General features: G+C 38.7%; 1 protein-coding gene and 1 pseudogene across 2 annotated transcripts in view; one reads left to right on the top strand and one right to left on the bottom strand.

Annotated features, from left to right (window-relative positions):
• Positions 1-317: 317 nt before the first annotated feature.
• LOC147626884 (uncharacterized) lies at positions 318-1,964 on the top strand (annotated as a pseudogene).
• A 10,004-nt stretch (positions 1,965-11,968) lies between these two features.
• The window catches only part of LOC147626883 (amino acid transporter AVT1C-like), an 81,981-nt gene continuing 78,452 nt past the window's right edge, over positions 11,969-15,497 (bottom strand). For both annotated transcript variants that reach the window (XM_086815427.1, XM_086815426.1), the window contains 3 exons: positions 13,178-13,221; positions 12,986-13,048; positions 11,969-12,678 (listed from right to left, as the gene is read on the bottom strand). In XM_086815427.1, coding sequence (XP_086671553.1) covers positions 12,596-12,678; positions 12,986-13,048; positions 13,178-13,221 — 190 coding nt within the window. In that variant the 3' untranslated portion in view covers positions 11,969-12,595. The remainder of the gene's footprint in view (positions 12,679-12,985; positions 13,049-13,177; positions 13,222-15,497) is intronic.

Genomic DNA, 15,497 nt, shown 5'->3' with positions numbered 1-15,497 from the left:
AAGTTCAAGGTGGTTCAACGAGATATAGTGGATGAATTTGTAACCAATATAGTTTCGGCTATACGGATATTCAATCCGCCATGGATTCAAGTGGAGTCAGTCGTAAGGGTTATAGTGCCATCCAGAAGTCAGTGTTATCACTCCTTGAGGCCAAAGGCATTAAAGCAAAGCTACTTCCAACACCTACAAAAGTTTGGAGACATAGGGAGGAATTAAACACAGAATAACTTCACTATGTTGGTCACTCATACCACATTGTATGAGAGTTTAAGGGAGAAGGTGGCAGCATATTCTACAATGAACACAACAATATATTCATGGACTTGGAGCTCTTACAAAAGAGAATGGTGGAGTTTTATGATATTACATTTGAGGAGATAGGAGGTGTATTTTAGTTTGTCATCAAGCTTGATGAGTGCGAGATTATCAAGGAGAAAAAGATGGAAAGGGTCACAATAACACTTATGAATAGGGCTCTTTGTAATTGCAGTAGGGATGATCCAAAGTATTTTAGTGTGCAGTTTGAGACAAACATCTGGTGGCTAGGTTCATTTGAGGTCAAGAAAGAGGACCATGAATCCTTGTTTTGGGTATTTCATCAGACACATATCCCTAATCTCATCAAAGAACAGATGAATGCAACCAGGATGCTCTATATAGAGAAAAGAGGGGACTTTCAAGTTCAATGGCATCTTGCGGGTGACTTGAAGACTCTCAAGTGCTTATTTAATTGCAGCAAAGGGGCCAATGCAAAGTCTCCCCATGCCTTTACTGCATGGACTCTACAAGGGTGATGGACTCTAAGTGGTGGAGACGACCACCGAACAGACAAATTTTGGATGAGAACTTTAAACCAGTGTTTGAGATTCCTCTTTCCAATGTGCATATATGCATGCTTCATGCTTTGTGTCGTATCATAGAGAAACTGATATATCTTCACATTGGCTTTACTTGGAATATCAAGAATGTAGTAGAGAGGAAAGAAGCCATCCGTGCATTGGAGAAGGTGCTATCAGAAATTGGACTACATGGAGGTAATGTCCAGATTCTGAAGGACATTAAAAAGTCATCTAATGAAAAGGAAGTTCCAATGAAGCCCTCTGTTGGAGGTGTTAAGGCAAGAAAATTTCTTTCCAAGCCAATGAATAATCAGCAACACAAACCTACAAAGTTAGGAAAGCAATATACAACAGCCTATACAAGCAGAATCAAATACCAACAGTGGAAAAAGCTTCATAATGCAGTGAAAGACCATGAAGGTGCTTCAAGGAATGTCGAAGCAGGCGTTCAATTGATACTCTATTCCAAATGTGTGAGAAAGTTAACTACTCCTAGTAAGACAAAAAGAGCTTTCAAGACAACTTACAAGAATTCAAAGCTGCTTGGCGTTCAATTGATACTCTATTCCAAATGTGTGAGAAAGTTAACTACTCCTAGTAAGACAAAAAGAGCTTTCAAGACAACTTACAAGACAACTTACAAGAATTCAAAGCTGCTTGGACTGACACCAACATTACACACTACATGGTATGTTTCTAGCTTACTGTTGTTTCCTAGCCCTCGATACTAACTTACATTGTATGTTTTCTTATGCAGTATATTCTCTATAACCACATGTCTTACTTTATCAATAAGTACGGAGATCCTAGCATTTGGAACACACAAGGGCTTGAGAAATCACACTATATATGGCTCGAAATGCATATTTCAAGCATACACAACATGGTGGTGGAAAACGTAAGGCAAACAGCCTACAAGAAGTGTTCCAATGGTTCTATAGAAGGATATTACAACAACTACACAAAAAAGAAACCTTGAAGATGTAGACACTCATTGAAGCATTCCGAAGCACTTAAAAACTCAGATGCCATACAAGCACTTAAAAACTCAGATGCCATACAAGCACAAAACAAATGGAGAGAACAAAAGATTTTTGTTAATCATTGTTGGACAGATTGATGTAACACATAAGTCTTTTACAATGTATCTTTCCATTCTAATGACTTTTGCAATTCCTGTAGTTCTAACTTTCGTTTATACCTTAGCAAACGGTGTTTGCCATACTCTTCTAGTTCCTCTGGGTTCTCTATGCCTAGAGACAATGCTACTGCAACATATGTATGAAAGTAACCCCTTCGGGTGCTAGCATAACTAGGGTAGCATCCAAAAATTTCTAAGGCAGTAAACTTCTCTATCAAAATAATATTCTCATAACTTTTAGGAATAATTGTTCCACCTAGGAACATGGACAATGTCTTGAATAAAAAATTTGCAACTCTGGCTCATGGCATTGTGGTAGATTATCATCTTTGCCTTAGATAATTTGGGCAGGTAGTGAGAGAGAGCTGCGTCTCGGCCACAGTACTCCCTTTTATGCCTGCAAGAATTTGTCATTAACTTCAAATGTACTCTGCAAAATAAAATAATTAAGGAAACATAAATCTACATATCACATTCACACACACACACACACACACATAGAGAGAGAGAGAGAGAGAGAGAGAGAGAGAGAGAGAGAGAGAGAGAGAACCTAAGTCTCATATGTTCACAAACAGTTGGTCTTGCCAAAGTTTAATAGAACTTTTACTATCTTTTGCTACTCTGTTCATCCATTCCTTTGTGGAGTCATTCAACTTATCATAGCCATATTTGGCCACACAACACACACACATAGAGAGAGAGAGAGAGAGAGAGAGAGAGAGAGAGAGAGAGAGAGAGAACCTAAGTCTCATATGTTCACAAACAGTTGGTCTTGCCAAAGTTTAATAGAACTTTTACTATCTTCTGCTACTCTGTTCATCCATTCCTTTGTGGAGTCATTCAACTTATCATAGCCATATTTGGCCTGAATCTCCATGAAGGTTTTATCATCTGGCACAAAGCCATCATCTTTGAACTTCTGTGCTTTGCCCAAACATATGTTGAGACACTCTTTACTATTATAATTTTCCTCCAATGCTAAGTCATCACTGTCATCTTCTGAGAAACCACTGCCCTCTTCTTGAAAATTGGCAATAGCACATAGAGCAAAATCTTCCCTAAGATTGAAAATATTCTCAATGTCAGATAAGAGTACATAGCGTTTGTTATCCAATAAGAATTCTGGCAGCACTGGCAATATTAGACTACACTGGTCCACTTTAAAGAGATCTACATCCAAAGGTCTCTGTATTGTGCACGTCTTAAGAGCAACAATATCCAGACTTCGCCTCCTCTTCCTTCTATACTAACTGTATCTCTTCCTCAACTTGTGCCTCTTTAGAAGGTAACTCATCTTCTTGGGAAATCTCATCTTGAATAGTACCTTCATAGAGTAGTTCTTCACCCCTTTCAGGAAGCTCTTTATACAAACAGTGCAAGTAGGAGAGGAATCCAAATGGCTCATACAACAGCCTACAACAACTCATGTGCATGGTACACCAAGTAGGCTTGTAGGAAGATGGAAGTCCTTGGTACTTCTTATATAAAAACCTGTTTGCCTTCTTGCTTCTTGCACAATCTAGCAAGTGCACATAAGCCTGATTACTTAGCAGCAGCCTTCCTTTGGATACTAATTTTTTGAAACCGTCCCTGTGTTTCGACACAGGTAATCTGCATGCTGGTCCAAAATTGACTCTACTAGCAAAGGCTTGTTAAACATCTCAGCAATAATGTGAAAGTCATCAGCAGCTCCAACATTACAAACAAAATCAAAAAGTTTCTCATCAATTAAGGCAAGATCATTGCTCTCATTAATTTCCTCCTTCTTGTCCTTCATGTCAGTGCTACAAACTTTCTCCTTCTTCTTCTTCTTCTTCGGCATCTCTGTGTTAGCAGTTTGCCCTTTCTCCTCAACCTCCATTGAGAAATCGAAATCCCTCTTAATAGAGAGCCTCTGGCGAGCAAGTCGTTTAGAAAGGGACACCAGATTGAGAATACCTACATTCGCCTGTTCATCGTCCTCCATATCCTTGTCTTCTGAATGGGGTTCCTCATCATTATGATGCTTTACAAAGTAAAAGTGGAAACTTGATTCTCTCGGCTCCAAAGTTGGAAATCCTTGATCCTTTGTCTATCCTCTCACAAGCTGTGGCTCCTCTATCCATGCCATAACCTCCGTAGGATCGTCAGTTAGTGAAGTCAATAGATCTTTTCTTCGTGGTCATCAACAGCTTTGGAGACTTCATCTGCACGTTGCTACTCCCCGTAGCACTAAATTTAGGATCCAGTGCCATGGCTCCCTGCTTAAGCTTTCTATGTTCTGATAAGGAAAACACTAGCATGAATTAGAAAAGGAGAGACCCCTCTATTTATATTTGTGCAATTTGGCATGATAACGCACTTACAAGTGCCATATCGCGCCAAACTGCACAAACCTCTCTCTCTCTCTCTCTCTCTCTCTCTCTCTCTCTCTCTCTCTTTGTGGGTGTACTATGTGTGTGTCTGTGTTGTATATGCTTCTCTGTGTGTGTCTGTGTTTTTGTGTGTTTGTGTGTGTGTGTATGTGTGTGTGTGTGTGTGTTAAAGATTGTGTCTGTCTGTTCTTACATGTCTATGTGTGTGTGTGTGTGTGTGTGTGTGAAAGATTGTGTCTATTTGTGCATGCATGTCTGTGTGTCTTTGTATCTGAGTGTGTGTGTGTGTGTGTGTGTGTGTGTGAGAGAGAGAGAGAGAGAGAGAGCAAGTGAACTTACCTGTTGCCATTACTGCCTGCTTACGCGGGAGAGAGAGAGAGAGAGAGAGAGAGAGAGAGAGAGAGAGAGAGAGAGCAAGTGAACTTACCTGTTGCCATTACTGCCTGCTTACGCGGGAGTGGATTCTCTCACGCTCACCACCTGTTCACTCAGGGGCCTTTTCAATAGTTCCTAGCTCATAGACTCATCCGTTGAGAGCTAGCAAGGTCAATCAACCAGATCCATGCCTGAATTCAGAAAACAACTCTTACTTCTTGTTCCAATATCTTCCCCGATACGTACTCTGGGTATCTTCGACGACCCAGAGCCCGAGCACCGTATGGTTAGCACCCTCTAGGATCCTTCGCAGATCACCTAGCGCTTCATTCAAAGGCCGCTTCCTTGGTCCCTCATCCACTGTACCGGAAGCTCACCATTTAATCAAACCGAGGTTGGTCAAGACCTCAACCGCCCTTGCTATGCGAGACGTCCTCCGATGACTCTCCATCAGCAGTTGCAACTTTAACAGATAGGTCTCCATGACCTCATTCACAAGACGGTCAAAATGCTTCCCCAGCATTCTTGACATAAAACAGTAATTTAAAAACAGATTTCACAAACAAATACAGTTCTAATAATATTTTCATCTTTTCTCATTACTCCGCATTCTTTCACATTAGACCCCATCGGGTTTTCATCTTACCACAATTTTATTTTCATTATCGATCCCTATCACATCACATCATTCCTACATCAAATCACATCCAATCGCATCATCCATAATTTTATTTTCATCATCGATCCCTATCACATCACATCATTCCTACATCAAATGACATCCAATCGCATCATCCACACATCAATCCACATCATCCATACATTCATCCAATCCACACATCAATCCACATCATTCAAACATCCATGCACATCAATCCACATTATCCACACATCAATCCACATCATTCACTCATCATACACACACCAATCCACATCAATCCACATTATCCACACATCCATCCATATCTTCCATACATCCATCCACATCAATCCACACGTCAATCCATATCATCCAAACATCTATGCACATCAATCCACATTAATCCACCTCATTTCATAAGCATTCCTATTCTCATCTAATCACATCTTTTTCTATCTCATCACTTATTTCCTCATTTATCCTCATCAGATCTCACCTACTTGCATCTACCCATATATCTCATCACTTCGCATACATTAACATCTATCCAGTTTACATCGCATCTTATCACATTCATTTCACATCACATCTCATTCAGTCACATCCTGATTCACATGCTAAAACATTCATTCATGTCCCTTATCGTTCATTCGCATCCCGATTCACATCACATCACATCCATTCACATCCCTTATCATTCATTCACATCCCGATTCATATCACATCACATCCATTCACATCCCTTATCATTCATTCACATCCCGATTCATATGCTATCACATTCATTCACATCCTATATCATTTATTCACATCCCTTATCATTCATACACATCCCGATTCATATACTATCACATTCATTTACATCCTATATCATTCATTTTATATTCCTTATCATTTATACACATCCCGATTCATATGCTATCACATTCATTCACATCTCGATTCACATCACATCCCATCCATTCACATTCCTTATCATTCATTCACATCCCTTATCATTCATATCTATCCAATTTACATCACATCTTATCGCTTCAATTCTCGTTCATATCTATCACATTTACATCCACATATTTTCTCCCACATACATCCACATCCATACTTATCACATACACATCCAATCTATCCTTTCACATACATTCACATCCATACTTATCACATACACATCCACATCTATCCTTTCACATACATCCACATCCATACTTATCACATACACATTCACATCTATCCTTTCATATACACACATCCACATCCATTCTTTCACATACATCCATATCCATCCTTCACATACATCCACATCTATTCTTTAATATACATCCACTTCTATTCTTCACATACATCCACATCCATCCATCTATTCATTCCCATTTATCAGATTCAGATTACTTCTCATCACATCTATTCACCTCACATTCTCGTCACTCCTATTCTCATCACATCTATCCATCCATTCATTCTCATCTATTTGATTTACATTACTTCTCATCACATCTATTCACCTCACATTCTCATCACTCCTATTCTCATCACATCTATCTATCCATTCATTCTCATCTATTTGATTCATATCACATATCATCACATCTATCTACCTCTCATTCTCATTACTTCAATTTTCATCACATCTATTCTCTCTTCATTCTTATCTATCTGATTCACATTCCATCTCATCACATCCATTCTTAGAATGCAAGAGAATCCTTATTTTTTATATAAAGATTCTTTACACATCTATTTATGCATAATTTTAATTTTAAGGAGAATAACACTTTCGAAATAAAAATAATTTTCTTATGCATCTTTCTATGCATAAAATCAAAATTGATGAGAATAACTCTTTTGGAATAAAAATAGATTTCTTTATGCATCTTCCTATGCATAAAATGAAAATTGATGAGAATAACTCTTTTGGAATAAAAATAGATTTCTTTATGCATCTTCCTATGCATAAAATGAAAATTGATGAGAATAACTCTTTTGAAATAAAAATAAATTTCTTTATGCATCTTCCTATGCATAAAATCAAAATTACACTTTTAGAATATACAATTGGTGGAGATTACTCTTTTTGGATAATAAAAGATAAAACTTATTTCACCAATTTTTAGAAAATTTTGCCATAACCTCCTTTATATGGCTCACCATTTTTAAATTTTTTCTAACTTAAAATTACTTAAAAATTATCCCCAATTGGTTTTTTAAGTACTCTAAACTAATCAAATTTCACTTTTAAAAGAGAAACAATATGAAAAGTTTAATTCCAATAAATTAGATTACTTAACTAGGATAAAGAAGGGCCAAATTTAAGAATGAGAGAGGGGGAAAGCCTTTCCAACAAGGCATAGCTTCAGATTATCATTTTAAAGATAACAAAAATTAGAAAACCATTAAAAGAATAAAGAAAAAGTAAGATTTCTAACTTACATAAATTTCTGAGAGCTTTCCTTAGGCTTGATGGTTTGAGGGATCTACTCTTGTTTGCAACAAGAGTGGCCACCAATTCTTTAGAAGAGGAAAAGGTCAAAAACTAATGAATTATTAAGAAATTCATAGTTCTTGGCTCTGGGGTGGAGCAGAGTAACAGTGCATAAAATACTATTAAGCTTCAATAAAGGGAGAGGCTTCTATTTAAAGGAAAAAGTGAGCTTCTAACCAAGCAAACTGATTCTAAAATTTTCCAGATCAGTTTGGTCAATTTTTGACCATCTTTAGGTCAGTTTAGCTTACTTTTTGAAACTAGACTTGATTTAGGAGAGAGGAGAGATGAAATATCTCAATTTTTGATAATTTTAAACTCCACCACACATGTGAAGTAGGCGCCTCCTTCACGAGGGAGAAAATTCCCATTATCAAAAATCTATTTTTTTAGTAATTCCTTTGGTCCTTAGTCCACTCTTCATCTTATGTGAGTATTTACTCATTTTTGAGAAAAATTTCTTTATTTCTTCTATTTATCTTCTCCACACATTTGGATGAATCTAATTGACCTCTCCAAAACCTTAATTTAAAATTTTTCGAAAATCTGGATCCCTAGGGGGATAAGGCCTCTTGAACAGATTATACTTGATATCTAATGCACCTTTTGAAAATCTTTTTGAACTTTTGTTTTGGGAAAACTTATTTTAATAAGAAGAGATATTTTTTCATCCAAAAATATTCAAAATCTGAATAACCTCTCTCTAAAATATTTTCTCTTTCTAGACCAAAACAGACAGAAACAAGATCTTTTATATTTCTGAAGAGAGCTTTGATTACAGGGGAAGATACTGGACATCCTGAGAGGCTGGGGAGGAATCTTACACCTAGAGTGGACATCTCACCATCTCTCTTTCCTCTCTTTCTAATAATGGGCGCCCCCTTCATAAGGCCTTTTTGGCTGTATTTTTTACACTTTCCCCTTCCCAACTCCATTTCCAAGCTTGCTAGTGTGTTTTCCAAGCTTCCAAGAGTGTTTCCAGGTGGTGTTCACTCTCCAGTACACTCCCTATGATTGAAATTCAGCAAACAGCTCTTATTTTTACCGTAATTTTTGATCTTTTTGATGAAAACCCTAATTTCAGCCTTCCTTTCTCAAGTTGAACCATAAGGAAAGCTTTCCCAAGGTTCCCTTCCTCTTGCAAACTTATGTCGTGATGAAGGATCGCGACAAATTACAGATTTCAACCATAGTTGTCGGTAATACTATACCGTAAGAGAAGTTTTGGTACAATATGAAATTTTCGGATATCGTACGATAAAATACGATTAAAAAAAACACTTACAAACTATGGAGCTTCAAGCTTGAATGTGAGGGAAGGTTGGGGGGGGGGAGTCTACAGTGCTTGAAGAACCAAAACATGAAGATGTGTCTCGAGATGTTGTATCTCCCAATTGTCTCCAAAAAAGAACCTGCATCATGGGTAATGCAATACCAAACATATCCCAGTGTAGCGTTTATGACTAAGGGACCGTCCTTGCACAAATACAAGTAGTGCATCTAGGGTGATAGGCTTAGGGACTCTTCTCTAGATCAAAATGGCCATGTCCAAATCTTCCCCCTCATACATAACTTGAGGATTTGATTGTCTAGCCTATCTATACCAGGAATCTCCAAGTAATGTAGCAAGAATCTCTTATCCTACCAATCAAGTGTACACTACCAATCTACTTTGCCAGATTTTTTAGCTCTCTCAGCAACCCCATATGGAATACTGAGTGGACACAAAAGTTGCGAAGTATTGTGGACATTTGGGATCTTCGTTAAGCAGGATTTCTATAATTTTATAGCATTTCAAATTTTTTCCTCAAGGTGGGGGAAAAAAAACTCGCACCGAACGAAATCGTACGGTACCGTACAGTACGAATGGGTTCGTAGCGATACGAGAAACAACTATGATTTGGAGAAAGAAAGATTTGCATGATTTCATGTATGAAGCTTTAGAATTGTTTTGGAGGACTAAGATAAATAAAAAAAGCCTTGAGACTATGTTGCGATGCAATTATGTTTATTCGCAAAGAAGAATGGTGGTTTGAATATTCTCAATATTCACTACCATGTTTTAGCTTAAAAAGCTACCATTAAGAATGGTGCAAGATTGCATTGAAGACCTCAAATGGGTGGGACATGATTCTTCAGTAACTCTATGTGACTAGAAAGTCTGCACTAGTCCTGTTTGTTTGTAGAATCGCTAGCTGTGCAAGAGCCATGTAAGCCATGCTTTTTGGCATCCTTGGGTATACGCACACTATAGGATGTTGTAGATAATACAAATAATGTGCTATCCTCAGGCATGCAATGAGAATAACTTGGGTTTGCATCATAGACCAATTTGGAGGAAGGTTAAAAGGTTACTGCAACCATATGAACCATTGCCTCCACTTGCTAAAAATGATAGGCTGCATGACTCGAAAGTGAAAGGGCAAACTGGCAATGCTTGGGGATTATATTTGGATAAGATAATTGCAGTTAGCATGTATAACCATTTTCTTCCACCACCTTGGATTCACGCACATGCAACACTCTATGGGATATGCAAAAGAGTGAAAGATGGTAGGAAAAACACCTTCGAGGTATATGGAACAGTAAGCTGCCTTTAAAGCAAAGATTATTTCTTTGGCGTTGTTTAGTGGGTATCCTCCATGTTACAAAGATGCTCACTAAAAGAGGAATAGCTGGAGCCACATGCTACAGATGTGGAGCTCATTTTAAAATTATACATCTGTTATGGCATTGTTTGGAGACAAGGGAGTTTCTTCCACTATTCGCCGATGGTATCACATGCTGCTTTCTAAGCACACGAAATGGAAAGCAATTTTGGATATTGGGGACTAGTGTGCCCAACTCTCTTGATTTTGATGTTTTCTTTCTATGGAATAGATATTAGACTCTATGGACAATATGGAAGATGAGAAACAATGCTATGTTTGGGTAGACGCCTCTAGAGACATATACTTACTTTAAGATAAATTTATGGCAATCCCTCCATGATTGCTTATAGTTGGAGGACATAGCTTTTAGCCAATTCGAAATGTTTTTTCACTACTTATGAAGTTCTTTGAAGATGGACTTACCTTGAGTCTATCTTCTATATTGTACATAAGTCATTGTTAAGGGAAGCGAGGTTTTCACCTAAAAAAAGGTGTGTGTGTGTGTGTGTGTGTGTGTGTGTGAGAGAGAGAGAGAGAGAGAGAGAGAGTAGATATTGGACTCTATGGACGATATGGAGGAAGATGAGAAACAATGCTTTGTTTGGGTAGACACCTCTAGAGACATATGCTTACTTTAAGATAAATTTGGCAATCCCTCCATGATTGCTTACAGTTCGAGGACATAGCTTTTAGCTAATTCAGGGTGCTTTTTCACTACTTCTAAAGTTCATTGAAGATGGACTTATCTTGCGCCTATCTCCTATATTGTACATAAGTCATTGTTAAGGGAAGCATGGTTTTCGTCCCAAAAAAAAATGTGTGTGTGTGTGTGTGTGTGTGTGTGTGTGTGTGTAAGAGAGAGAGAGAGAGAGAGATCTTCAAATTTGAGAGTTGCATAGTGCTGCAACCATTTCATCTCTCTTGAGTGCACAAGCAAGGTAAGAACATTATGCAAAAACTTAATTCTCTCTTCTTCTTTTTTAAACTTGCAACCCTCAACAATCTCTTGCTAGGGTGGTAATGTGTGAGTTAAGAGATGGAATGGCATTTAAGAGCTATCTTCTTCTTCTTCTTCTTTGCCTCTGCTCTCTTCCTAGTTTCATTCCTCATGAGCGAGAGAGTGAATAAGGTGGTGTGAGTGAACGATCCCACATAGGTCCTTCATCCATATTGCTCCTCACCCATCGGATTCATAACCTCAATAAAGGAGACAACGGCATGCGAGACCAACTCTTGCGATTTTTGCCATCATGAGGTTGTGCATTCTAACCAAGAGGTAGGTACCTAATGACAATTGTTCTACCAAGGTATAAGAAACTCAAACCCCCTTACAGGCGTACAATCTTGCATTGAAAGTGATGTACGCTTAGGATAAACGCAACAGCTCTTCAAATGGCATACATCTAAATCCATTCTATCAAATCAAAAAGTTAAAAATGATACTGCAATCAAAAACAGTTTATGGTAGATCACAAAGCAAGAGCATGCCACACACACTTATAATGTATGATAGATCATATAGCAAGAACATGCCAAACACTAGACCCTAAAGCAACCACAATTGTTACAAAACTACATCCACGAGAGTAGTAGAGGGGACTGTAACCCCAACAGTCCCTTTCCCATGAACATGCCAAACACTAGCCCCTAAAGCAACCACAAACTATATCCAAGAGAGTAGTAGAGGCCCATCAGTCCCTTCCTTTCCCATGACCAAGGGGGACTTGTACCTAAATCCCCACCTACACAATCACACTGGTACCAAACCATAGAAGTTCCAAAAACAAAAAGAATCTAGCCTTTAAAACAGAAAATAAAGTTCTCTTGGAGTTAGTGCTGCTCCATGGGGGGGTACTTGACTTGGTAGGCATAGAGGTGCTACATTATAACCTTGAAAACATTCACACCTCTGCATTAAAATGTGTCATTCTCTACTAACCCCAAGGTTGGAGCTCTCATCACCTCATCCAAACAAAACCAAGCTTGCTGTAGATTACAGATCATATTATTCACATAAGGAAAGCTTTTTTATTAATATTTCCCTCTTTTTTCAACTGCTGATAGATTCACCTCTATCTTTGAAGCTTTCCCCAATCGTTCTCATCAACTAGTGAGGCTCTCAATGATTCCAAGAACCGAGGAGTATGTCCCAGTGATGCAGCATACCACACCAATAAGGATGATGACCACACAAAACAATTTCTGCACCAGATACCCGGATAAATTATTATTTTTAGTTAAATACAACGTTTTATCAAAGATTTAAAGCAGGTATGATATTTTACTACACATTTCTATCAATTGAAGGATTCATTCAATGTTTCTTTCTGCATTTGTGGTATGGGGCAAAAGGCAGGAAAACTTGCTCTAGAATGGTGTTTTTTTCAGGCTTCACAAATTCAAAATTATGGAGTTCTGAATGTCAATATATGTAAAGTTCATGAATACCTGAAAAGAAAAGCTATGACGATTGCGAGCATGTCAAAAGCAGTGGATAAAGAGAGAGTACCTGTAATATGGTGATTCTGTTTCCCACAAGCTTTAGGAAGCATGCAGCAGGAAAAATCAAACACTGTAGGGCAAACAAATAATGAGTCATAAGGGCTTCATAACAGCTTTGAATGCAAAATTTGTCATGCAATGAAAAGAAGAAAAGCCCGAAGAAAAATAGCAAATTTTTATGTTTATTCACACAACCCACCAAAAGCATGCTCAGGAATGAACCAATGAAAGCCATGAGGTAACCTGCAGTGCAAAATACAGAATGAACATTTAGTTCCTGTGATTAATTACTTTAAAAGATCATAACTGCATAAGTTTGCATAATAGTTCAACTGTTAAGAAATTGATTCATGCTTCATTACCAACTGAAGTTTCATTACCAACTGAATTTGATTCATGCTTAATTACCAACTGAAGTTTGCATAATAGTTCAACTGTTAAGAAATTGATTCATGCTTAATTACCAACTGAAGTTGGTCTCTATATTTTCTTGGAAGCAGATACGGCTAGATGATGGTCACGAATCATAACGATAAACACTCAAGAGAAAATACATCAGGCAAGAACACATGCGCACGCGCACACAGAGAAGGGAATAAAGAATGGCAATTGTACTAACATATGTGAAAGGCAAAATTGACTAGAGAAAGAAGGAAGAAAGAAGAAAGTAATATTAACGTCTACAAAATATCCTGAGGGTCTATGAGACCATCACTGATACAAGGATATACTTAACCATGGAAAATGTAACTCAGAGAAACAACTGCAGCTAGTGTAGATGTGATATCAGTATGTGACCCTGTACGGGAGAAACTAGCCACGATCAACTAATAATGATGCCCTCCTCAGCCAATAATATGGACCATCTGGCCTCTGTGATGGAAGCATGTCATAGCATCGAAGAAACTCCTATATCTGCATCTGTCCAGTGGAGGGTGGTGATCGTGGTGCTATAGATCAGGGACATCTGACCCGCAAAATAGATCAAGCTCTATCACTGAGGAACCCTCTACGGCAAAGGACAGGACCACTTGTGTGGGCAGTGGGCTGTGATGTGGATGCATGATGATTGAAGAAATCTGTAATGATCCTCTAGGAAATATCATATTGGGTCTGTCTCTCGATATGCTGTCTCGATAATGCATCCCATTGACATCTGAGTTCCAGTAAGTACATGCCCAGGCATATCTGATCATCAAACTATATCAACTGTGCAAGTGGACCAAACCTCTCACGGCAGAGGCAGCGGAATCTCCCCATCTCTCTAATAGTAGGCTTTGCAGCTAAGCGTGTAGTGCACCTCATCTTCCACCTGTCCTGTGGGGCATACTCTGCATATCCGATCCTCGTGTGGGGTATCATCAGCTCTGCCACTCTCAACTCTAAGGTGGTGAGAAGACACCTTGAGTTGGCCAATCACTAAATGCATGGCATGTGACATATGGATCTGTATGTAACTCGGGGATCACAATGAAACCATCCTCAGAGACTCTCAAGTAGTAGTCCCTGTAAAACTGGGTTTTCATGATGACCTCGGAGGAAGGAAACACCCGTGTCTGATGAATGTAAAGCTGCACTAGATCCAACCGGATGATTCGGTTGATCTCTTGCCATGAGAGGTCCAAGAATGGAGAGTCCAATCAATACTGGAAATGGGGGAGATACGGTCCGTCTAGCGTCTAGAGGCCGTGTGCATCAAACTAGTCGACTACCTCCGAGTTCCATGCTGGTGAGGATAATGATGGAGGATATGCTGAGGGCGAATGTCTCCAAGAGACAGTCTAAGTGGGAAACATATCCTCCACAGGAGGAGTTTGCTTATAGCAGTAGCCCATTTATGTTTATGTATAGTTATCAACCGAGGTCACCCATTGTTGTAGGACTATAGGGGTGACCACAGACCACAAACTTGGTTCCAAACTGAGCATCAAGAATATATTTCTTGCCACCACCACTCAATGAAATGATGGTGCTGATGAGATGGAGGGCATCGGGAAGACTTTCGCTATCATCGACTCAACTTGCAATTGGTAAGCTTTGATGCTTAAATATGGAAGCAAGTAGCAAGAGGGAGGAGCAGGACTCCATGTTCACATACACTATATAGTGTTCTCTTGTCCTACGTGCTCTCTTGCATATTATTGCTACCATGTGTTGGTGGAACAATAGAGAGCAAATGGAAGGAAACATGGGCTCTTGAGAGGGTAGTGTGAGTTGCAAGTCTACATCAACAACCACATTGTTTGCAATACTGGGTTCATATGCATTGGTATGGAAATCTGGTTAGAAATGCCCACGACACTATGTACTTGATTCTCCCAAGATCAATATACTTTATTTGAGGGAGGGGCCGGCCGTTCCAGCTCATTGTGCATGTCTTGTCAATTCAGCAAATTACTTATTGTATTGAGCACATTGTCCATTAAATCTTAGTGTATTAAAGTGTATTGATGAGCATTGTGTTCAACCAAGTTACAACCTCTCTAGACGCGCTAGGGAGGCATGACCTCTGGCTAGTG

Source organism: Cibotium barometz, chromosome 21 (assembly GCF_041138505.1).
Source record: "Cibotium barometz isolate CiBa-2024 chromosome 21, ASM4113850v1, whole genome shotgun sequence".
In the NCBI taxonomy this organism is placed as follows: domain Eukaryota; kingdom Viridiplantae; phylum Streptophyta; class Polypodiopsida; order Cyatheales; family Cibotiaceae; genus Cibotium; species Cibotium barometz.
This window is presented reverse-complemented; position numbering and strand designations above follow the sequence as displayed.